General features: G+C 39.5%; 2 protein-coding genes and 1 long non-coding RNA gene across 3 annotated transcripts in view; 2 read left to right on the top strand and 1 right to left on the bottom strand.

Annotated features, from left to right (window-relative positions):
- Positions 1-637, top strand: part of LOC112081867 — a 1,235-nt gene extending 598 nt beyond the window's left edge. The window contains exon 3 of the long non-coding RNA XR_002896760.1: positions 64-637. This is a non-coding gene — a long non-coding RNA (uncharacterized LOC112081867). The remainder of the gene's footprint in view (positions 1-63) is intronic.
- The window catches only part of LOC18009815 (E3 ubiquitin-protein ligase SP1), a 20,094-nt gene extending 4,823 nt beyond the window's left edge, over positions 1-15,271 (top strand). Inside the window, 4 exon segments of the mRNA XM_024148624.1 lie at positions 9,415-9,450; positions 9,507-9,604; positions 9,606-9,637; positions 15,169-15,271. Coding sequence (XP_024004392.1) covers positions 9,415-9,450; positions 9,507-9,604; positions 9,606-9,637; positions 15,169-15,271 — 269 coding nt within the window.
- A 7,814-nt stretch (positions 15,272-23,085) lies between these two features.
- On the bottom strand, positions 23,086-25,107 carry LOC18009787 (transcription factor MYB46). Its single transcript, XM_006391632.2, has 3 exons — positions 24,849-25,107; positions 24,609-24,738; positions 23,086-24,088 (listed from the first exon to the last, which is right to left on the bottom strand). The coding sequence occupies exons 1-3, from the start codon at positions 24,979-24,981 to the stop codon at positions 23,257-23,259; spliced, it is 1,095 nt and encodes a 364-aa protein (XP_006391694.1). The 5' UTR covers positions 24,982-25,107; the 3' UTR covers positions 23,086-23,256.
- Positions 25,108-25,981: the final 874 nt, after the last annotated feature.

Here is a 25,981-nt window from a genome sequence, read left to right as displayed (position 1 = left end):
GATATCGGGATGATGGGTGACGAGCTCAATGGTGGGTAACAATCATGTTGCTTTGCATCTTAGGTGACTGCAGACTGACTATGGAGTTTGGCAGGAATCATTATTCATTAAGCAACGATCGTCATAACAGAACAATAATAAGGAACATCTATCTCTTCGGTATGTTTTGCAAGATCCCGCCGTTTTCTAACTGCCAGAGAAGTAAGCCAGTGGAGAGGATGGTATTGACTGATGAGTCCAAGATGTCTGTGAAGTATGATCAGATCTCGAAGACTTGAATCAGGATGAAGTGAGATAGAGCTGTGGGAGCTCCTTTTTGCAGATGCCGAGCTTACGAGCTCAAGCAGAGTCGACGAACTCGAGCAGAATTGGGAAGCCACAAATTGCCTTGGTGACATAATCTGGGTGATAGCTTTGGTAGAGATTTGACATCTGGCTTTGTATCTTTTATGGTAGAAGCCCTTGTGAACGACCTCTTTGCCCTTTTCTTTTTTGGAGAGTTTGATTTGGAGAAGAAGCTGTGAACGACCTTCCTTTCTTATTTGTTTCTTTGTCTGTGATTGTGGAGGAGTTGTGGAAGACATCGGTGTTGATATGTGAATACCGACAAGGGACAAAACAGTAATTTAGATCGGAAGCTCGGTTTTATTAGATTGAATCAAGTGAAATACAACTGAGTTCGGTTATTTCGATAGGCAATAACGAACTAAGACTTAATGCGACTAAGAAACTATCGTAATGAGTTCTCAATCTCTAAGTCTTCTCAGGAATAACTTGTGTTCTCTGGTGTCGATTCGTCTCCCTTTATATATATCTCCTAAGTCGGTCTTCAAGCACGCCTTAGAAGATATGGGACCGAGAGGAGTTTCCTTTTCTCTCGGTTCCTTTCCTTTTCTCTCCGAAGTTTCCTTTTTCCCTTAGGAAACTTTCCTGTTTCGGCCGAGCTCAAAGAAACCTTCTATTCCTTCGAGAGGTTTCTCACCGACCTCGGCCTAATGGGCTGTCTCCGGCCCATCTTCGCTCGGCCCACCTTCTCTCGGTACTTCCCTTCGTAAACCGAGCTTATGGTTTGCTGATCTCGGTTTGTACCGGAGAAAACCGGGGTGCGGTTTTCACCTCCAACAGTTAGCCCCCCCCTCAGTTCGGTGAAAGGAGGTGACTTTCGATCGAACTTGTTTCTTCGGTTATTGGATCACAAACCGAGCTCGGTAACTGCTGTCGATTCACATTTCCGGACATTTCGCGCCTGTCTTCAATGAGACGCGTGAATTACGGGATCCGCGCGAAAATCGAGAAACCACGATTCCCACTGTTTATAAGAGAAAAAACCCTTCTCTCGCATTCATTATTCTCACTCCAGCATATATAAGGTACGCCGCTCTCCCTTCTCTCTAGATTTTGTTTCTCTCTCTAGTTTTCATTTATAATTTCTCTCTCGTTTCTTCATCTCTCGCCGCCGCGAACTCTTGATTTTTCCGATCAATCTTCAAACTTCCCGATCAACCTTCAATCTTTCCGGTTGATCTTCAAACTGTTCTTCATTTCCTTCAAATCTTCTTTCCCAAACCCAAAAATGTCTTCCAGTTCTTCGATTAATTCTTCTTCGAACAAAATTCTTCCGGAAGACCGCCGTGAGTCCTCGGAGCCAAGCTCCTCTTCTTCAAACTCTCAGCAGTCGAGTTCATCACAGGAAGAAAGCAACCTTCCCCAATTAGTTCGTAAGAACTCCAAATCTGCGGAAGCTAGCAGCAGCCGTGCTAGAGTCAGGATTGAAGCTACCGAGCATCTGACTACAGAGGCTCGCGAAACGGAGGCTCGGACCGGGCCGAACGTTGGCGCTAACAACCCTGAAATCAAGGAGGTCGAGGAAGAATTTCAGGGGGAGAACGTTACTGAAGCTGAGGTTGCCGAGGACAACGTTGAAGCGGTTATTCATGCTTCGCCGCCACTTCCGAGGCGGAAAGTAGTTCGTCCTAACAATGTGCCCTCTTGTTCCCTCTCCCCTGGTACTGTTCGAGCCGTACTCGAGGTAAACGGGCTTGCGGACAAAATCATTTTCATTATTCCGGAAGCCAGAGATCGGCCGTGGGACATTCCCGAAGGCTTCCTTTGCGTCTACCTGACGTACTTCACTCAGTACGGGCTTTCTTTCCCAATCCCCTCTCGCCTGCTGGGATACTGTAATCGGCGCGGCGTAGCTCTTACACAAGTGATGCCGGCCTCAATAACGAACTACGTTGGGTTCGTTTCCCTATGCAACGAGCTCGGTGAAGTCCCATCGAGTCGAATTTTCGAGGACCTTTTCTCAGTCAACATTCATAAGTCGAAGGAGTGGTTCTTCGCTGCTAATGTTAAGCCGAAGAAGAATATATTTACTGGACCTAAGCCCAGTAAATTCAACGACTGGGAGTCCCAGTACTTCTATATTGAAATGAACGATCTCACCGTCAGCAATTCTGACATCTCAGTTCAGTCGAATTGGAAGATTCCGATTGGTAGATTAGATGATCTCATACTTAGGTAAATTCTAACTTTTACCGCTTGCTAACTTTACTTCATTTTATTTTTGTAGGTCGTCATCTTCCAAGTCTTATTCTCAACTCCGGACTCACTTCTGGGTTCGAAGAAGCCTTTAGTGAAGCCGGTAAACGTCGTTGGCCGGAAGTTTGGGAAGAAATCCTTCAACGCCGAGCTAAGAAAGCGGGTATGTTTATTGAATCCTCTTTACTTATTTTACTCTAAATTTACTCCGAACTCCTCCTTTGACATATTTTCATTTCAGGCTCCGTTCGAGAACCAAAACCGCGCAAGCCAAAAGCTCGAGCTAGAAAGCCTCGAACCGCTCCTAAGCGCCAAGCATTGAAGTCGCGAATTCAACGCTCCCGAACTGCCAGGATGCTTTCAATTGACGAGATCCCGATCGACTCTCTTCGATGAAGAGGAACCGGATGTGGCTGATCCGACCCCAGTCCTTGCTACTGAACGGACCGATGTGCAGCCGGAAGAGTTGCCACCTGCTGCGGGCTCACCTGACCACGCTGGTCAGAGAAAGCTGAAAAAGAAAAAGTCTTCGAAGAAGACTAAGAGGACTGAAGATTCCTCCCGAGCACAGGATGCTCCTGCTGAAGCTGAGCCACCGACGGCCGTGACGTCGGATCTCGCACTACCTCAGGATCGAGCTGAAGCCTCTCGGTCCAGAAAAAGACAAGAAAGGGATCGGACCGAAGGGTCACCTGGTTCAGAGCCGGCTAAAAGGGCCAAGGTTTTCTTTGACTACGACGAAGAAACCCCCTTTGAGGAGAACGTCGATGCCTGTGCTGAACTATACCATAAAATCTCGACCGAGGTCCCAAGTCTCCCATCGGTCCCCGAGCTCCGGTTCCCTAACATGTACAAGGGGATCGCGCGTACAACTGCCGTGGTAACCTTCTGATTCTACTCTCTTTATTTAATTATCTCAAGTGTGAGTTCTGATTCGAGATTTCTTTTTTGCAGCTCGCTAGCCAAACCAATAATCTAGTCGCCGCTTACGAAGTGGCGCTGTTTGACGAGCAAGTGCGGGTCGCTGAGCTCGAGGAAAGGGTTATGAGAGCAGAGGAACGCCTTGCGACCGAGCTCCAAATGAATGAAACCCTGCACTCTTCGGTGGAGCTGCTCAAGCAGGAGAGCGCTGAGCTAAAGGCGGTGAAAGACAAGGATCGGCTGCAAGGGCTGGTGGCTCACTGGAAGAATCGAGCTAGGAGCGTTCACGCAACGGCTTGCAAACGCCTTGAGAAGGTCATCCGGAGCCTGGACGATGCTGACAGGGCTCGGAAGCCGTACTTGGTCTACAACCAGCTCACCGGGGTCCTCGGTTTCATCAAGCAGTTGCGGAAGAAGGGTCTGTACGAGGTCCCGCCAGAAATGGTTGCTGATATTGAAGCAAAGCATGCCAAAGCGCTGGAGGACTTCAAGGCGATCGATGCTTGCGTTCTCACTGAGGAGGACAAGAGGATGTCTCCGTTCGTGGAGGACGATGACATTCCGGTCGTAAATGTGACCCAGAGTGCGCAGGATCCTGCGAGGGGTGAGCAGTTCGGCTCAAACGAGGACATACTCAACGCTGCTGCTTCGAAGACCATCTAATCTCTTCCTGTTTTTCTTTTACTCTCGAACTTAACTGCCCTTGCATGGGTTTCCTTTTGTAACTTTTATTCCGAGCCCTTGGTGGGTTCTAACTTTATTTGCCTCTCAGGAGGTTTTTAATTTATATGCTCGTTCCTTTTCTTTTATGCCTTGACGTCTTGAAAGAATCTATTAAGTAATAGATCGGTATCTAATTTTGAATTTTGACTTTATCTTGTCGTTAATTTAGAAAAATCTTTCAAGTACTAGATCGGTACATAGTAGATGATGTTCAAACAATTTTTATCTTTTGATAGCGAATTGCGATAATTCGGCTTACGTTTTGCGAGTGTTGTGAACTCGGCTTATGGTGCGAATCTGAGGAGTTCGGCTTATTGTGCAAGCATACGAGCTCGGCCTGGGGAACCCAAGTGAATCATTTCATACTGGAAGAGTGAACTAGTTCGAACTCCTGTAAACGCATGAAACGAATTCAAGGTTTTTCTAAGTCGAACCTAAGTATGCGAGATGTGCTCGGCTTATTGTTCTTGGTGACTTAGAAATTTAACTGCGGGACTGGGCCCGGCTTTTGATATGTGGCTCAACCACGACACCATGTGGGTGCTCGCGAGACGGATCTCGGCTTTTAAGTTTGCATTTATGTGGAATGCTATCGAACAACTGGCCAGGAAGTCGATGTAAAGACAAGGAGTTCGGTCCCTTGTGATTTTGAACTAACACTTAGTCATATTTGACTTAATAAAATTTTATTGAAGTTATAGCTGGACTCGGTAACGAGCTGCCTACGTACCCTTTAAAGGGCTCAAGCCATTCGTAGTTCTAAGCACAAAAGGGGTTTTCGCTCCGACTAAGTAGTTCGGAGGCCTTTTTTTTTTTTTTTTTTGAGCTCGAAGCGAACTAGTAGTAGTACCGTTTGAGATGCATTGAGTTCCAAGATCGCGGGATCGGAGTTCCATCTAACTTCATGAGTTGATAAACTCCGGGCTTAACAACTTTCATAATCTGATACGGTCCTTCCCATTTCGCGCCAAGCTTTTCTGCGTTCTTTTCTTCTGTGTTTTGGTAAACTTTGCGAAGTACGAGATCGCCATCTTCAAAGTGATGGCCTTTAACCTTTTTGTTGTAGTAGCGAGCTGCCAGTTGCTGGTAATTCTGTATCCGGAGTAGTGCTCGTTCGCGATGTTCTTCGACTAAGTCGAGTGCGTCGATCATCATGTTGTCATTCGCGTCGGGTTGCTGGGTAAGCATAGTTCGGCGAATGCTTGGGACGTTGAGTTCGGCTGGACACATAGCTTCTGCGCCATACGCAAGGAAGAATGGTGATTGACCGGTTGAACGTCGTGGTGTAGTTCGGTGAGACCACAGGACGCCGTCAAGTTCGTCTGCCCAAGTTCCCTTAGCGATATCAAGTCGTTTCTTTAGTCCGTCAATGATGGTCTTGTTCGTGGCTTCGGCTTGTCTGTTTCCTTGCGGGTACCGCGGGGTAGAGAAACTTAGTCGGATCTTCCACTTGGCGCAAAAATCTTGGAAAATTATCGAAGTGAACTGGGTTTCATTGTCCGTAACGATCTCGTACGGAACTCCGTGTCGACAGATGATGAACTTCCAGACGAACTTCTTGACATCGATTCCATGAATCTCGGGGTATGCTTCGGCTTCGACCCACTTGGTGAAGTAGTCTGTGACGACGAGAACGTACTGTTTCTGAGTCGTAGATCGGTGAAAAGGACCGATGATGTCCATTGCCCAGCGCATGAAAGGATATGGTGCGGTCGAGGTCATCAGGAGTTCGGTGGGAAGATTTATCATCGGGCCGTGACGTTGGCATTTTTCGCAGCGTGCCGTATACTTCTCACAATCGGAGAGCATAGTAGGCCAATAGTAGCCAGCTTTTTTGATTTTGAATGCCAAAGACCGAGCTCCGGAGTGATTCCCTCCTTCTCCTTCATGAACCTTTTGCATTACTTCCGCGATGTCGTTGCAGTGAACACAAGTCAAAAGTACACCGGAAGCATCCCACCTGAGAAGAGTACCTTTAATGACCACATATCGAGCTGCACGAACCTTAAGGCGCCAAGCTGCCCATTTATCTGCGGGAACCGTTCCATCTCCGATGTATCTCACGATTTCTAAGGTCCAATCCTCGGGTTCGTCTTCTCCTTCGGCTTCGATATCGATTGGGACATGCTGGCCTTCGGATTCATCTTCGGGCTCGGATTCATTATCATTGAGCTCGTCCGTATCGTTGTTGTGATCGGGGAATGACCTCTTTGGGTTTCGTCTTTCGGGTGAGGGGCGGAGCACGGTTTGGTTGGGCTTCGTAGTCACGCCGTCTTGTAATGATGTTGCAGTTCGGATCGTGTTCGATACTTGGTCGTTCGATTGCTGCAATTGGGATAGTTTGCCTAAGATCAGGATCGGAATTGGTCGCGAGCGCGGCTAAGGCGTCGGCGGTTGCATTCTCGTCTCGAGGTATCTTTGTAAGCTCGAAGGTGGAGAACTCCGAAGCAATATCCTTAAGAACTTTGAGATATGCGTCCATGCGATCGTTCTTGGCCTCGTATTCGCCGTGGAACTGGTTGGCTACGAGTTGAGAATCGCAATAGGCGTGTACGTGCTCGGCTCCGATGCCTTTGGCGAGTCGTAGTCTGGCAATCAATGCTTCGTACTCAGCTTCGTTGTTGGATGCCGGGAAGCCGAGTCGAAATGACTGCTCGATAACCTCTCCTTCGGGTGACTTGAGACGAATTCTGACTCCGAATCCTTTATGGGATGATGAACCATCGGCGTGAAGAATCCAGGGTTGTACGACCGGATTATCTTCGACGAGCTCTGGTGGGAGTTCGACTAAGAAATCTGCTAGGACCTGAGACTTCGTTGCTGTTCTGTTTCGGTATTCGATGTCATATTCGCTAAGTTCGATAGCCCACTTAGCGAGTCGTCCGGATTGACTTGGGCTATGGAGGAAGGTGCGAAGAGGGTGATCGGTTAAGACCACGATCGCGTGAGACTGGAAGTACGAGCGTAGCTTCCGCGCAGAAATAACCACGGCAAAGGCGAACTTCTCTAAAGTCGGATAACGATACTCCGATCCGTCGAGGGATTTGCTCGTGTAGAAGATTGGTTTCTGTTCGCCGTGATCTTCTCGAACAAGAACGCTGCTAACTGCGAACTCCGAAATCGCGATGTAAAGATAAAGTGTCTCGCCAGTTTCTGGCTTGGATAAAACTGGCGGAGTGGACAGATATTTCTTTAGCTCGGCGAAGGCTTCTTCACACTTCTCATTCCATTCGAGGTGCTTCTTACCGCGGAGAAGTTGGTAAAAAGGCAAGCACTTATCAGTTGATCTAGATATGAATCGGTTAAGCGCTGCAATACATCCGGTAAGTCGTTAAACTTCGCGTTTGGTTGTCGGCGATGGGAGCTCGAGAATAGCGGCGATCTGCTTTGGATTAGCTTCGATGCCTCGCCGTGTAACGATGTATCCGAGGAACTCTCCAGATGTCACGCCGAATGTACACTTAGTTGGATTAAGCTTCATACCATACTGGTCCAAGATATCAAAACATGTGCGAAGATGGCCGACGTGCTCGGAAGCGATAAGTGACTTTACGAGCATATCATCAATGTAAACTTCCATAGTTCGCCCGATCTGGCTCGCGAACATCCGGTTTACCAGTCGTTGGTACGTTGCTCCAGCATTCTTCAGGCCAAAGGGCATGACCTTGTAGCAGTAGATGCCACGGTCCGTGATGAAGGATGTCTTCTCTCGGTCTTGCGGATGCATGAGAATCTGATTGTCCCCTTCCTGGCGCGCCAATTGTTGATATGTGAATATCGACAAGGGACAAAACAGTAATTTAGATCGGAAGCTCGGTTTTATTAGATTGAATCAAGTGAAATACAACTGAGTTCGGTTATTTCGATAGGCAATAACGAACTAAGACTTAATGCGACTAAGAAACTATCGTAATGAGTTCTCAATCTCTAAGTCTTCTCGGGAATAACTTGTGTTCTCTGGTGTCGATTCGTCTCCCTTTATATATATCTCCTAAGTCGGTCTTCAAGCACGCCTTAGACGATATGGGACCGAGATGAGTTTCCTTTTCTCTCGGTTCCTTTCCTTTTCTCTCCGAAGTTTCATTTTTCCCTTAGGAAACTTTCCTGTTTCGGCCGAGCTCAAGGAAACCTTCTATTCCTTCGAGAGGTTTCTCATCGACCTCGGCCTAATGGGCTGTCTCCGGCCCATCTTCGCTCGGCCCACCTTCTCTCGGTACTTCCCTTCGTAAACCGGGCTTACGGTTTGCCGATCTTGGTTTGTACCGGAGAAAACCGGGGTGCGGTTTTTACCTCCAACAATCGGAAAAGTCTTCACCAGAGTCGTCGAATTTAAAGGAGAAAGAGTTTTGCTTCACAAGCTATCCAAGGAAGAAACGTGAAAAGAGGACCATATAATTTAATTTGATTTTGTGCCTTAAAAGCGTAAATTGGTTCAATATCAAATTGTACCAATTGGTTATTGTAAACCAATAATATACCAAAACTCCTTAGTAAATAATTAAACACGAAAACTTAGCTTTGTATTTGACATCTCATCGGCGTTGTCAAAGATCCAAGGTCCTGATTCGAGATCATAATTGCTAGGCCACGAAAGAGTGGTAGAAAGTTTGACGTAGAGCGCAAGTAACCGAATTTGTTTATATGATGGAGACGGTCTCGGTTGTGTTGTAAAAGAGCTGTGTAGGTCGTCAAAAATCATGGCTGGTAGAGACAACGGAAGATCAAATATATACTTTTATCATCCGTTTTTTTTTTTTTTTGAAAAATCTCGGCCCCCTTCTACTAGCGCCAATTGTTGATACCGAGTATCACACAAAGAGTTTTAATTGATGTTATAACTGAACTCAAGATGAGCTGCCTATGTACTCTTGAGAAGGGATCAAGCCATTGGTAGTTCTATTATTAAAGTTGTGTATGATCTTTGAAAGAAGAGGAGTCTCTTCTATTTATAGGGTTTTGAAATCGATCTCTCTGGACGATTTCCTTTTTCTATTTGGATTTGGATTCGAGAATATTTCCTTTTCTTGGATAAGATTAAGGAAATATTCGGTAAAGTTTTAGATGTTAATGTCAATATTGTAAATCGGGGTTTAGAAGACCATAAGCTATTAATGGACCGAATATCTTTTGGATATGAACCATCGTAAATCGGGATCAATTGGGCCGATCTCGGTTCAAACTAAACCGGGGGTGCGGAGTACACCACCAAACTAAACCGGGGGTGCGGAGTGCTTGATGCAGCAGCTAAGAGAGCTGAGCTAGAGAGTGAAGATATATCCATTCTAATTCTACATATTGGTTGCACTGGCTCTGACTAACAGAATCCATGTCCTCGGGTTCAAACGGGACACGTGAGAGTGTTTCAGATTCTACCAAGAAAGAAGACGCTGTTCCTGATCTATGTGTGATCTGCCTAGAGGCTAGAGCAGGAGTACAACGCTGTGTTTGTCCCGTAAGCATTCTTCCGCTTCTTTTGGCTTAACTCTGGATTTGCGACTTTGCTAAAATGAACCTTTGTGTGGTTGGTACTCTGATAAGCTTCATAATGTCTATTACAGAAAGAAGAAGAAGGAGTTAGTTACAGAGCCGTTGGAAGAGGTTAACGGTGCAACGGCTAGTGCTAAGCTGGCAAGAGGATAAGAGCAATCTAACGGCTATACAAAGACTGGGAAGGAAGGAGAGGGTTTGACCACGAGGAAGAGAGTCAAAGCTATATAAGAGTGTAGTGAGCCGTTAGAAGAGAGTATGCAAATTGTATTCTAGTTTCTGGAAAGGGAGCGTCATGAGCTCTAGAGGATCGTTATGAGATCCTGGTTTCGAGAATACATTTGTAATTGATCTGTAATTCTTCTCTCATATCAATAAAAGAGTACATTCAGTAGCTAAAGGAGATCTAAACTCTATCATTGGTGCGGTGACAAAAGACGAATCTAACGCGATGTCAAATCGAGAAGCGACGCCAACTAATCTCCAGTTCACCGACGAAGAATCGGAGCCAGCGACGGAGCTAAGGGAACGAGTTGAAGTATTACATGGAGGATTGAAGAGATTGTGTGAATCCAAGGTGGAAACGGAGACGAGAATGTCAGCGATGGACGAGAAGCTAAACGCGATGCTGACGATGATAGAGAAGTTGATTCCAAACGCGAATAAGGACGGATCGCGAGCTTCCGATAGACCAGAATCATCGAATGAGCAATTTCAGGTACGATCTTCTCAATTGGAACATAACCGGAATGATCTACCGCTAGGTTATCGAGCTGGGAATTTGAATGTAGCGAATAGAGAAAGCATGCTCAAAAAAATTGAAATGCCAAGCTTCGACGGTACCAAACCGTATGAGTGGATAACAGATGTGGAACATTTCTTCTTTGTGGGACGTTATGCTGAATCAGAGAAACTGGATCTGGTATCTTTGAGCTTATCAGGAAAAGTGAGGAAATGGTTTGGATGGGAGGTACATCGGAATGGATTCAGAAATTGGTCAGAGTTTAAAGAAAAGTTGTTGTTACGTTTTGCTGAATCAGTGGACGACGAGCCAGAGAACAGATTGTTATCAATACGTCAAACAAGATCTGTGAGTGATTACGTATCAGAGTTTGAGGAGCTGTCATCATTGGTATCGGGTTTAGAAGACAGATATTTGATCAAGATTTTCTACAAAGGATTAAGTCAGGAAATGCAGGAAGTGATACGTATGAAAGAGCCAGTGGGGTTAAGAGCACATATTGCTGCAGTTCTGAAAATGGAATCAAGCACTTTCTGTAAAGTGGTGGGTGATGCAACTCGTACAGAATACAAAGGACAGATTCGCAACACTGGGCCACTAAGAACTTCATCTGGATACAACAGCAACAGATATCAAGCCCAACGCGAAAGTACAGGAGGATACGGGAATGGAATGGGAGCTGGAAACAGTCAGAATAAACCACAACCGAGCGGAGGTGAACAGAAACTGAATAAAGAAGCCCAAACAATAAACAGACAGGAATTGAGACCAAGACAAAGGTATTCAGACCTGCAACTAGATGCGATGAGAAAGGAAGGATTATGTTTTAAATGTGGAGCTAAATGGTCCAAAACACATGGAAGAGAATGTCCAATGAGAGAACTAAAGATATTAACAGTCATTAATGGGTATGATATGGAAGTTCTTGGGGAAGAGGAGGACGAATACAAAGGAGAGCAGGCACTAGTGGTGCAGGAATTGATGGTTTTAACACTAAGCTCATTTTTGGGACTTCATTCTCCTAAGACTACTAAACTCTATGGTAGGATTGGGAAAGACGAGGTGGTAGTCTTGCTCGATAGTGGAGCATCACACAATTTCATCTCACCAGAAATTGTGAACAAGCTACAACTGAAACTTTGTGCGGATAGTAGTTTGGACGTGTTGTTAGGCAACGGGATTACAGTCAAGGGCACAGGCATATGCCGAGACTTAAACTTCCAGTTGTCATCTGTTAACTTCACGTCAGAATTCATCTCGTTAGAACTAGGAATGGTGGATGTAATACTTGGTGTTCAATGGTTAGAGACGTTAGGAAAATGCGAAATAGATTGGAAGAAGCAGGAAATGTCATTCTGGCATGAAGGAGAACTAGTGACATTATACGGTGATCCAAGTCTACATTTTCCTACTATATCACTGAAAACCTTGTTAGCGAAGTCTATTATTGGAGAGGAAGGTGTAGAACTCTTTAATAAAGACTTAGGAACATCTACAGAGATTCCTAGAGTGCCGTTGGGAGTAACAGCTGTATTGGAACAGTTCACAGAAGTTTTCAAGGTTCCTACAGGGTTACCCCCATTCAGAGGAAGAGATCATGCAATAAACTTGAAGCTTGGGGTCTCAGCTATCTCAGTGAGACCATACCGATATCCACATGCAAGTAAAATTGTTATGGAACAAATGGTTCAGGATATGTTGGCTTCAGGGATTATCAGACCCAGTAATAGTCCATTTTCAAGTCCAGTGCTTCTGGTTCGAAAAAAAGACTCTTCTTGGAGGTTCTGTATTGATTATAGAGCTTTGAATATAGCAACAGTTCCTGATCGTTTTCCAATACCGGTAATAGATCAGTTACTGGATGAGTTACATGGTGCCAAAATCTTTTCAAAGCTGGACCTTCGATCAGGGTATCATCAAATAAGGATGAAGGAATCAGACATTGAAAAAACAGCCTTCAGAACTTTAGAGGGCCATTACGAATTCCTAGTCATGCCATTCGGCTTGACTAACGCACCTGCAACATTTCAAGCTCTTATGAACTCAGTATTCAGAGAATTCTTGCGTGACTTCATGTTGATTTTCTTTGATGATGTGCTGATTTACAGCAAAAGCATGAGTGACCACGCAAGACACCTTACAGCAGTGTTGAAGGTTTTTGAAAAACAACAGCTTTTTGCAAATAAAAAAAAAGTGCTTATTTGGCCAGAATCAAGTGGAATACCTTGGCCACATCATTTCAGAACAAAGAGTTGCAACAGATGCAGTGAAAACGGAAGCCATGAGAAAGTGGCCTACACCAAGAACCGTGAAACAGCTTCGAGGATTCTTAGGTCTCACAGGATACTATCGAAGATTTGTTAGAAATTATGGCAGCATTGCAAGACCTTTAACAGAATTATTAAAGAAAGATCAATTCTTATGGTCTGAAGAAGCACAGAAAGCGCTTGACAAATTGAAGGAGGCGATGATAACAGCACCAGTGTTGGCTCTTCCGGATTTTGACAAAGTATTTATCGTAGAATCAGATGCATTAGGCTATGGGCTAGGAGCAGTTTTAATGCAGGATCGCCAACCTATTGCTTTCTTCAGTCATGGACTAACGGCTCGGGAACAATTAAAACCGGCATATGAGAGAGAGCTGATGGCCATTGTGATGGCAATTCAAAAGGGGAAACATTATCTTTTGGGTCGAAAATTTGTGGTACACACGGACCAGAGAAGCTTGAAATACTTATTGGAACAGAAAGAAGTCAACATGGAGTATCAACGTTGGTTGACAAGATTGCTAGGCTATGAGTTCGACATACTCTACAAACCCGGATGTGAGAATAAGGCAGCCGATGGGTTATCAAAGATACCTGAACCACTTTCAGTGACAACAAACTCTATGCTATTGGCCTTAACAGTTCCATCTGCAGTACAGTTACAAGATCTGTATGAAGAGATAGCAAAGGATGCAGCAATACAGAAGTTAATACAACAGCTAAAGGAGGGAAAACAGATGAGTCCTCATTACAGGGTGGTAGAAGAGAAACTATGGTACAAGAAGAGACTAGTGATTTCGAAAGTTTCCAAATTCATCCCCTTGATTCTTCGAGAATGCCATGACAGTCAGATGGGAGGCCATTCAGGGGTTCTGAAAACAAAGAAATGAGTGCAACTCTTATTTCACTGGGAAGGATTACAACGCTCAGTACAGCAGTATGTAGCAGAGTGTGAAGTTTGTCAAAAGCATAAATATTCAACATTAGCACCTGCAGGATTGCTGCAACCGTTGCCCATACCAGTGGCTATTTGGGAAGACCTGTCAATGGATTTTATAGAGGGATTACCAACTTCTCAAGGCTTTAATGTGATAATGGTTGTAGTGGATCGGTTAAGTAAATACAGCCACTTCCTCAGCCTCAAACATCCATTTAATGCGAGTGATGTTGCTTTAAAGTTCCTGAATGAAGTGGTAAAGCTACATGGGTTTCCGAAGAGTATTGTATCAGACCGTGATAAGATCTTTTTGAGCAACTTCTGGAAATACCTCTTTCGTCTATCAGGCACGCAACTGAAGTTTAGTACGGCCTTTCATCCACAGACGGATGGACAAACAGAAGTTCTCAATCGGTGCCTGGAAACTTACTTAAGGTGTTTTGCTTCGGGTCATCCTCGAACATGGCACAAGTTTTTAGCGTGGGCAGAGTTGTGGTACAACACTTCGTTTCATTCGGCCTTAAAAACATCACCATTCAAAGTTGTCTATGGTCGAGAACCACCAACACTCATTCGCTTTGAGTAAGGATCTACCAACAACTTTGAATTGGAAGTCATGTTAAGAGAGCGTGATGAAATGTTGGAAGTAGTTAAAGCCAAACTAGAACGAGCTCAGCAATTAATGAAGAACAGTGCGGATAAGAAGCGCATGGATGTGGAGTTTGAAGTGGGAAAATGGGTCTTTCTTAAGCTCAAGCCATATTGACAAAACACGGTGATTCGAAGGTTTTGTCAGAAACTGGCCGCGAAGTACTTTGGGCCATACCAGATCTTAGAACGAATTGGCAAAGCGGCCTATAGACTTGATCTTCCCACTAACTCTAAAATTCATCCAGTTTTTCACGTTTCCCAGTTAAAAGCAGTAGTGGGAGCAAATCACACCGTACAACCAATGCCTCCGGTGGATTCGGATTTGTTAGAAACAGAGCTGCAACCGGAGGATATCCTAACTTCGAGATACACGGAGAATGGGGGTGTTGAATATTTGGTGAAATGGTGTGATCGTTCAGACTTGGAGAACACTTGGATATTGTCAAAAGACTTTGTGAAGCAGTTTCCAACCTTCAAGCTTGAGGGCAAGCTTGCTCTCAATGGGGGAAGTATTGATAAGCTTCATAATGTCTATTACAGAAAGAAGAAGAAGGAGTTAGTTACAGAGCCGTTGGAAGAGGTTAACGGTGCAACGGCTAGTGCTGAGCTGGCAAGAGGATAAGATCAATCTAACGGCTATACAAAGACTGGGAAGGAAGGAGAGGGTTTGACCACGAGGAAGAGAGTCAAAGCTATATAAGAGTGTAGTGAGCCGTTAGAAGAGAGTATGCAAATTGTATTCTAGTTTCTGGAAAGGGAGCGTCATGAGCTCTAGAGGATCGTTATGAGATCCTGGTTTCGAGAATACATTTGTAATTGATCTGTAATTCTTCTCTCATATCAATAAAAGAGTACATTCAGTAGCTAAAGGAGATCTAAACTCTATCATACTCTCGCCGGTGTGGTCATATGTGCTGCTGCACCGCATGCTCCTCCCACTTGACCAGCTGTCCACTTTGCCGGAGACGAATAGATCAGGTGGTTAAGACTTACCGACACTGAACAACAACTCAGCCCTCAGAAGCATTCTCTACTCGAGTCTTGTCTGTAAATACTTCAAGATCAAAACGATCCTGTTTAGTGTCCGTTATCCTCTCTTGTTTGATTTTGAGAACCAGTACATTTGAATTATATATTGTGTATACATTTTGAGAACAATACATCTAGAATTGTAGCCTTGGAAACTAAAGTGTCCTTGAAAGACTAAACATTTTATTTGGCAAGTCGGTTCGTAACAATGTATATTAGGTTTCGTTAAGAAGAAATTAGATGTGATAATTGTTTTCCTCGATGCAGTGTAGCAATGGAAACGATTAATCATGAAAATTTCACTTCCTTCCCCGTTAAATGGGTTTGATCATAATAAATGTTTTAATTATGAATACTTTCAATTCCTACAAAGCTTGACTTTCAACATGAAGAAAACATGGCTTCACATTAGGGAGGTAAAGACCTGAGATATCCTGGCATAATGGTGTTTGGTTCACCCATTCGCCTATCTATTGAAGACTGTATGCAAAGTTGCAAACATAGAACACGGGAGCAAGCACTGCTTGTCCTATGCCAGGAACCTGTATACTAGCCATTTATTCTTTGCTTGTCAATGCTTGGAGGAGGTATGGAAGCAGCCTGTTTGGAAGACACTAAAGATTGTTTTATAATTTTTAGAGCATGATTATCGCAGTATACAACAGAGTTTCCAAAGATTGTTTTATAATTTTTTAATCAACTGGTTTGAAAATTTTTCCGGAACGTCTCTTATTTTGAGACTTAAAAGAGACGGTCTTTACCTTCTCTCTCCATCTTCTCTTCCTCCACGTGGCCATTCTTCTCAATTTAAAAATAAAAAAAAACTTAGAGGTCCAAAGAAGAGTATCAGCAATAATTATGGTCTAAGTAAGGGGTTACTCAATGCACAATATTCTCAAAAACTGAGATCATATTATCTCCACTATCTCAGCCACAAACAAAGACAAAATCCTTCTCTTTCTAGCTAGGTATGTTTTTCAAGTGACATTACACAACATTTGAGAGAGAGGAACCCTCGACCCCATGGAGAGTAGTTTTTATCCATGTCAAATCTCATCAATGTCATTGATATATAAGAATATTTGTAATCGGATACTAATATAGAGTTTTTATTGTATATGGGAAAATCCCAGAAGTTTTATGATAGAAGAGTCAAATATGTAGGGTGGAGATTTTCGGCAATAACAACAGAAGTTAAAGATATTACATAAGAGGTTTGCGGCAGTAACAACGGTCCAAGGCACAATCATAAAATCCAATTTTTTGGCCTTTTGACTTGCATGAGGCAGCGCAAGAAGCAGAATCACACTTCCTTTCAAGTGGTAAAGTCACGTTTCCGCCTTCGTCAACGCATTGACATGTGTTCTTAACACACTTGGTCTTCCATACATGTAAACACTTGATCTTTTTACAATCGGAATCATTGTTGCAAGACTCTGAACGAATTTGAGTGCCTGTGAGATTTTGTAATTTGTGTGTGTGTGTGTTAATTATCATGATTTATGAAGATGAGGATCGATGGTGACGAATGTAAGTAAACATAAGATGCAATGCAAGTGAAAGTAATCTTACATGTTGCGAAAAGTAGAACACATATGAATATCAAAACTGCTTTCTTCATTTTTATTGAATATAAGTTTGTAATTTCTTTTATGAGTTTGAGTTGTTTTTGCTGTATACCTAAAATTAAGAACTTGGAGACTATTTATAATTGTAAGACAACAATTTGTTTTAAGCAAAACATTTTCACTGGTTAATGTTGCATTTATTTTTTTAATACTTTGTACCAAGATTTTATAACTTAATTTGTTAAATAATATAGATTTTATACCTAAATATACACAATAGTATATAATTTATACCAACTTAAGATACTATTCTATATTTTTAAAATAAAACTAGGTGGGAACCCGCGCCAAGCGCGGGCTTACGATGTATACAAAATTATTACAAAATTTATAGAGCCGATTATTGATAAGTAGAAGATTTGTAAGTTATATATAATTTTTTGAAATGATATGTTTTAATATTTTATTGTTCTAACAATACTAATTATTATGAATCATTTATTTAATTTTTTTAATAATGGTGAAAAACTTCGATAGTTAGATAATGGTATTGTGATCTATATCTTTAATAAACCCATAAATTTCGATAGTTGGATAATAGTACTTTTGGAAAAACTCATCACTTTATCAACCATGACCATTATCGTTATGTGCATTAAGATTTGTTGATGTACAATATTCAAATATTGCAGATCTTTAAGTTACAGTTTGTTTTAGTATGTATTTTTTAAACACCATTATGATTTTGTATTCGATTTTTTTATGTTTAATAAAAGTATCAATTCTCGACAATCAAGAAAACCATAATAGAAAAAGAGAAAGAGTATCAATTCTGAAGCATAAGTAAACCAAATTGTCATTAAAATAGACCATTTAATTAGTAAAAATCTGAACCAAAACAAATAAAATAAATTATTGTTTTTTTACACTCTGAAAGACGGTCTTGTATACAACGTTCAAAGTATTGGTTTGTGGCTTACCTATAGTATCCATTATCAGAAATTTTCAAACGAGCTCTCAAAGTAACATGTGATATAGCCACATAAAGTTGTCTATAGAAAGATACGGGTTTTGGTAAATACAATCCAACCTTTTGTAAAGTCTGTCCTTGGTTTTTATGGATAGTCATTACAAAAGCGATGACTACAGGAAATTGTCTATGCTCCATTCTAAAAGGGAACCTTGTCTCGGTGGAGGGAAACAAACATTCGTGGAATCAAGACATTTTGACCAATATATTCACCAGTTATGTGGCTAGTTTGAATAACATGTTTGGGCAATTGTGTTACAAAGAGTCTTGTTCCATTGCATAAACCACCTTTAGGGTCAATATTCTGAAGAAACATAATAGGTGTTCTTATTTTTAATTTCAGTTCATGGTTCAGCAATTCTGAGATCTTAATACTATTAAGATATTCCTGTGTTTAGACTTTTTCATCAATATTGCCCTAAACTCTAAACCTCTTGCAAGTGAATAGGAGTTTCAAAAACGTACAACATAACTTGCTGTTATAAACTGACGATTGAAGAGAATTAAACCAATAATTTAAAGCATAAATGATAAAATAAAACAAACCCAAAAGTAAACATCATCCAAAATTAAAAACAAAATGCTAGTAAATAAGTATATGAAACTCACAAACCAATTGAACTAAGACAAAAGCGAATTTTTCATCTCAACATATTCATTTTTCATCTTCTTATTTTTCCCTCATATTTATATGTTGGTTTTTTCTATATCGTCTTTTTCTTATCTTTATTTATCGATTTGCACCTTTATCTCTCCTTATTCCCTCACATCTGTTTCTTAGTTTTCTTTTATTTTCTTTTATTTCTTCTTCCTTCTCCTCTTCATTCGATATGTCTTGTCGTACTTGGTATTCTTTGGAGTTTTTTGTCGCGTCTTCTTCTTCTTCTTCTTCTTCGTGTTTTCCACATCTTTTCCTTATCCTCTACCTCTTTTACTTCTTCTTCTTCTTCATCGCCTTCGGCTTCTTCGTTTTCTCCGATTTCATATTCTTCTTGTTTTCATTAATCTTTTGTATTAATCAAATACATGTACATCAAAAATTTAACTCTCTCTCTCTCTCCATCCCCCTCCATGCATCCCTCCCTATCATTTTTTCTCTCTCCATCTATCTCTTTCAATATTTCTCTCTCACTATCTCCCTTCCACTCTCGTCCTAATTTATATATATCATGTGATTTAGACAATTATATTTAAAGTAAAAAGTGTTTTGTATATAAAAAAAATAGGAACACAAAAAAGACGAAGTAATATATATTTAATATCACGTACCTAGAAGGTTTAAATCTCTTTCCCATTTCTCTTTCTCTCTATTCCTCTCACACACTCTCTATCTCTCTCTCTCCATCTATATGCCCCTAGAAGCATCTACATATCCCTGAATGCATTAACTCAATTTCTCTCTCTCATTCTTTCTCCAAATTCACCAGCCTCTTCCCCTTCTTATTCTTCAACATTTCTGTCTTATCATAATTTTTGTTATTATGATTTTTTTTCTTTCTTTTTTTTGGTCTTCTTCTTCGTCTTTTCCGTCTTCCTTATCATTGACTTCAACTGTTATTATTCCTTATCTTTTCTTTTCTCTTCTTTATCATTTTTAACTTTTATTTCATTTCCCTCTTCAGATTTGTCTTCTTTTTTTTCTTCCTCTTCTGTTTTGGTATACTCTTCTTCTTACTCTTAATCTTATGGTTTAGTTATTCCTTGTATTTTCCTTATTCTCTAGGTTTTTCCTATTTTTATTCGTCTTCTTATTCATTTTCCAATTTTATGTCTTTTGTCTTCTTTTTCTGCCCCAAATTCTTCATCTTCTTTTTCCTCATATTTTCTTTCTTCTCCTTCATCGTCTTTGACGTGTACTTTTTTTTCTTATTCCTCTTATATATCTTTCGATTTTATTATTTCTCACCATTTTCTTTCATCTTCATTATCATCTTTGATTTCTCTTTCATCATCTTTGTATTCTCTCAATTCTTCTTCTTCTTCTTTTTCGATTTGTATTAGCCTTCTTTATTCTCTACTTCTCGCCAAAGTTCGTTATCATTTATATGTCCTAGGTTATTTTCTCTCTCATAAGCGTGGGCACAATGGTATTAGTGCATTGGTAAACAACCTCTTTGGTAGCTTTTATCTCTCCTTCTAGCCAGTTCTTACCTATACTTACATGTACCTGGAGACTTCAAATTTTTGTCAACCATATTAATCAGATATCAAAAACACAGAGGGGACACACTAACGGTGATAAAATACTGATCAGTTACATGTTCTTGAAGGCTTTAAATCTCTCTCAAATGGTGAAAAATGCTGATCAATTTCATGACCCTGAAGGCTTTGACTCTCGCAAGCACGGGCGCAAAACCATGTATCATAATGTAGATAAACAATCCATTTCCTAGCTTTTGTCACTTTGTCTTCTCGGTTCTTTTCTTTCTCAAAAGTGTGGTCGCGGAACCATGGTATCTGTAAGGAGGTAAACAATCCTTTTGGTAGCTTGGATACTTCTAGATTTCTTAAGTTCTCTCTAATCACTTCAAATATGTCTCCTACATCAAAGACAATACCGTTCTTCTCTCTCTTCTCTTTTGGATCTGTCTTGACCTTTGCTTCTGGTCTCGCTAATACCAGCCTCAATCACAACAGGTTCTTAGCTCAATCTATAATGATTGCATCAAGAATTATAGCTCAAGCTGTAAATTGACCTTTGATAGCCCTAATCAAACTATGTAGATCGGAGTTCAGACACTGAAGAGATAAAGAGATTTTGCTTTGTTTTACCTTCTTATCTGTTAGTTGAAAGCTTTTGTTTTTGTCCAGTTGAATTCTATCAAATGGCTAAGATCATGGTGACACCAACGATTACCCTTGCAGAGTTTGTTCTCTTCAAAAAGAACACATTTTCCACAAAGGTCTTGCTAGTTTATTGTGAGATTTCACTTGGTCAATTAAGAACTCTCATGACGTGTTTTTTTCGTCCTAACCATGTTTTAGAGTTTGTTGTTTCACATGTTGTGGCATTAGCAATAGTATCTCTAGGTTTGGCCATTGCGAGAGTAACCGATCTCGAACTCAATTTTTTTGGTGCATTGGTTGCTCTTGCTTTGATTATACAAGTGCCATCAATCAACTTCTCTGGTCTAATTTTCAGCAATAATCTAATTGGACTGCCCTAGCGTAAGAATCTCTCTCTCTTTCCTTTACCTGAGGCTTAAGCAATAAAAGACTCTTAAGATAATACACTTTTTACTAAATGAAGATTGATGTGGAACATGAAAGTTTGTATAAAGAAGTGTTGGCTCCATGCCATGGCTTGAAACCATTCACATGCAACACGATGATTAAACCCGCAAAACAACACGGTTGATTAGACAAACTCCACGAACCTAAAAAATTACCTTTCTTTTTACTCACTTAATCAACTCAAAGACCCACACCAACAAAAAAGAAATAAAACACGTTAGTTCGAATCAATTTCGAATGAAAGAAAAAATACAAGAAAATCCGTCAATACAAATAGGTGAAACGAATCATTATAAAATATACAAATCAGAAACAACAAATACAAACTGGGTACATAACAAAAGGACTTTAGGTAGTAATTAGGTTTCTACTTAAAAAAAAAAAACTAAACAAAAGAACCAACATGTATAAATACACATTAGATCATTTGTTTATGAGCCACACACCTGGCGAGATACAAAACGTCCACATGATGAAGTGGTGTATCGATACAACACTGAACGAAACAATAAATGAAGTAGACGAAAAAAATATACGAGTCGGGATCAATTAACTTTAGAAACTAATCATGTGCCGTTCTAAAAAAAACCAAAAGAGCATGACATTTTCAGATGCTATAGATCGTCGAAACGACGTGATTCAAAAGCGTCCACATGAAGAAATAATGTATCAATCATAAACAAAACAAAACGTACGAAAACAATCATATGCAAATTATTAATAAAATAATTAAATGATGAACAAACAAAAAGGGGATAAAGCGCTAGACCTAAAAAAAACATCAGTGTTATATCTAACAAAACAAAGATCTATCTCTATATATATAAGTAGAGTGTTTCAAAGTTAGTAATTCGTGAGATCGTGACACCTGTCAAGATAAACAATTAGAATTTGACATGTGTTTAATAAATTTTTAATTAGATTCTGATATATAATATTAAAAATAAATGGAAAAAATTGTAATCGGTTTCGAATCCTAAAATGTTAAGTTATCAAATATATAAAGAAAATAGAAAATACAATTAAAATAAAAGCCAAAGTTAAGAAGAAAATAGTTATAACCTATTCGTAATCTTAATCATACAAGATAATGTTACTAAATAAAAAAATAAAAAATAAAAAAAAAAAAAACTTAAATTTTATTCTAAAATATAAATTTAATAAGAAAATGAAAAAAAATTTTGTTTTAGTTTTCACATTTAGATGAATAAAATTGAACAATGAATTACTAATTCAAAAAAAAAAATTCTTTTCTATATAAAAGAGTTTTTTAGTTATTGTTTTTTTACCGGCTATAAAATAATGAACTATAAACCTCTATATATATGGGTTTTTATCTAGTATATATATAGCCGGATGGACATATTAGGTTTTTAGTTAACACCGATTTGGGAAAGTTTTTGAAATCGCTGGCCCATAGTAGATCATTCAGGCTTATGAGGCTCATTTAAAGTAAATAAATCCATGTCACAGATTTTAACATGTAGGATTAATGATTGACCAATGAAAACTAATTAAAACGAAATATATTAATGACACGTAGGACGATCGCTCTGGAAACGACACATAAGATTTTTGACTTCGCAAATAATAGTATAGATATGTGGTAAAAGACTCAATTCAAGATTTTTTAATTTGTTAAAAGATAAACTAATAAAATAGAGGTTGGTAATAAATCCACAACTATATATATTTTTTTTCAAATGCTATAGTAATGACATCTTATTGTTGAAAAGACAAATTAGATCTTTATTCTATTTTCTACAATTATATGAATCCATAGTTGTACGTTGTCGTGGCCCGTGGGTGACCAAATCTCTACGTTCGTGTAACCAAACGACAAACGTTAACGACCTTGGTGAATACATTGAGTCATTGAATACGACACCACTTTGGTTTGCAACATGAAAGTAGTGATTTTTTGTCCATTATTACATAAATTTAGGGACAAAATCATGAGTTAACAAATAACACATACATACAGTAAGTCACACCATCTCCTCATCAACAATTTAAAACATTCAGTATACAACATCATATCAAAGTAAAAAAAAAAAAAAAATCCAAAAACAAACTTATAGACAACTTAGCGTGAGTTTCTCTCCTGCGTTTTAAACATTATTAATTTAAAATGAAGAAGGAAAAGAAGAAGAAGAAGATAAGGCAGATGATCCCAAGGTCATTGATGGATCTTGGTTTCCAACAAGAGATGAGCCTTCCACGTTTATGTTAAGGTTGTCCCAGAAGAAAAAATTAGAGCATTGTTGTGAATCCATCCATTGATCATAGCTTAGTTCTTGTTTTCTAAGACATTCGAATGTCGACGCCATATCTCCATCTTGAGCATTGCTATTGTCAATTGGGACGATGTTATCAACATTTTCCTCTACTAATGCCGGTAGATTGTAACTTATAACCGTCTCCATATTTGAATTGGTAGAGATGTTGAACCAATGTGACACCATTGTAGGAACATTCATATCCCATTCTTCCGTGTTAGTTGTTAGGAATGCTTGTTCGCTAACGTTTCCTCTTCCTTCTCTTTGTTTTTCGTGATCATTGTTCTTGTTGCTATTGTTTGTGATGATGTTTTGGGAGAACATACCTTCAAGGACAGGGAGTGTTGTGTCTACCATACAGAGAGGAGGTTTATGGGAGAAAAGGGTTTCTTGAATCTTTGTATTAGTTTCTTGCTCATTGTTGAAACTTAGTTGGTTAGGAGAATCCATATAACCGTCAAAATGTAGGTTTTCTATAGTCGATGTTGTCGTGGTGGTAGAGGGGACCAGAGTAAAAGTTGATGTAGCGTCCGTGTTCAATGTCACAGTAGCTATTGATGGTTGGTGACGATTGTAGTGGTGATGCGGTTTACGTATCTTTTTCTTGATCCATGAGTTCCAGTAATTTTTTATCTCGTTATCTGTTCTTCCAGGTAAATGGCTCGCAATATGAGCCCACCTGAAATCATACACAAAAGCAATAAGAAAAAAAAAAATTGATTATAAGCACATATTACATATATGTATATTGTATGTGTAATGTGTGTACGTTTGTATACATAATACTATATGTTGAGAATGTTCGATATTAAGTAACTTGAAATACACTACTTAATAGCTCGAGCAAGTAGACAAAAATACAAGAAGATGAATGAAACTACACGTCAAAGATTCTTTAGTCATCGACCGTAGGCTACTCGTTGCTTAGTACCGTGGCCAACTAAACATATCATAGTTTGATATATTTAATATATTTATTTATATATATATAACCTATTTAATATATTTATATCTATAATAACCTGTTAAACTGAATTAAACTATGAAACATATTTAGTATAGTATGTATTCCAAATCCAACAAATTCATTACTAAATCAATATTAATAAAAAAATTAGAATAACGCTCTATGCATAATAATACAATGTATAAATTGTGAATATAACTTTAGGTTAAAATTAGGGAACAAAAATGGAAACCTGTTTCCTACAACTCCATGAAGGCTTATGATCAATTTCTCTTCTTCAGGAGAGAACCTTCCTCTTCGGATATCAGGTCGAAGATAATTTATCCATCGCAATCGACAACTTTTTCCGCATCTTTGAAGCCCTGAATTAAATCATATATGCATTGTAATAATTTATAAGTTAATTAGCTAAAGATCAGTGCAACTGATTAGAGAAAAAAAAAAATAGAAGTTAAAAATGATGATAAAGTACCTGCTTTTTCAGGGACTTCACTCCAACATCCATAGCCATGAGTTGTGATATATCTAATGAGCTTCTCATCTTCTTCTGGAGACCAAAGCCCTCTCTTCACCTTTTGCTGGTTGCAACATGAGTGATGACCCATGACTTGTAGCTCCTCAACTTAACTTAATTAAAATTAACCACTTAATCACAACAAGTATCTTAAATTAATTTATGCATATATATATATATATATATGTATATACCACCCTTTCTTTCTTTCTTCGGTTGTGTTTATGAGGGTTTGTTGCAGTAGAAGAGAGGAGAAGAAGCGGAAATAATAGAGAGATTTAAAAGGGGAGGAGACAAAGGTCGGGTCGGGTCAGGTCCCACGGGTGGGGCCTGAGACATTTCTCCATCGATCTAACCTTAAAACGACGTCTCATCGACTTTCTATTTTCATGTGTTATTACTCGTTGTACGTAGAGAGTTTTTGTTGTAGTATTATTACGTTAAGCCCTTATCACTTTTATATGTTTTTTTCTTCACGTACCCTTTTGTCTCCCGCTAAAGTTTTTGCCTGATGTTATCAAGGATTTTACTAAGGGAACTGAGCAGAGGATGGCAGTTTATGAACTCCGTTTTGACCAAACACAAAGTTTGAGGGAAGTTACAATTTTTAATTACATACATGAATACATACAAAGTTGTTTCTTAATCGTAGTAATACTCTAAATAAAGTAAAACTTGAATCACTTGATGATCACGAGCCAAAAAGAAACCAAAACTAGTTTTCTTCTTAATATTTCGTTTGCATATTATAATTGAAGCTATGCCTGAATTAATAACGGTTAGCTTAAAAAATTGTTTAATTTCCCTATACGTGCTAGTTGCAACATGAATCCATGGTATTTTCAAGATTATGATGTGGAAAATGTATAAAAGTGTTAATTTTTTTCGCCTGACTTTAAAAATGTATTCATTGTCTAATTTTTATTAGCTATACAACACAAATATACATCATATATTACATATTTTTCCTTTAAAATTATATAGTTTTAAATCGATAGACTTATTGAAATTCATAATTATATTAATAACAACATAATTTTTTTTTTGTCAAAGATAACAATAAAAAACATAGTTTTTTATGCTACGGGTTT

The sequence above is a fragment of the Eutrema salsugineum genome, unplaced genomic scaffold (genome assembly GCF_000478725.1).
Source record: "Eutrema salsugineum unplaced genomic scaffold, Eutsalg1_0 scaffold_8, whole genome shotgun sequence".
Classification (NCBI taxonomy): domain Eukaryota; kingdom Viridiplantae; phylum Streptophyta; class Magnoliopsida; order Brassicales; family Brassicaceae; genus Eutrema; species Eutrema salsugineum.
This window is presented reverse-complemented; position numbering and strand designations above follow the sequence as displayed.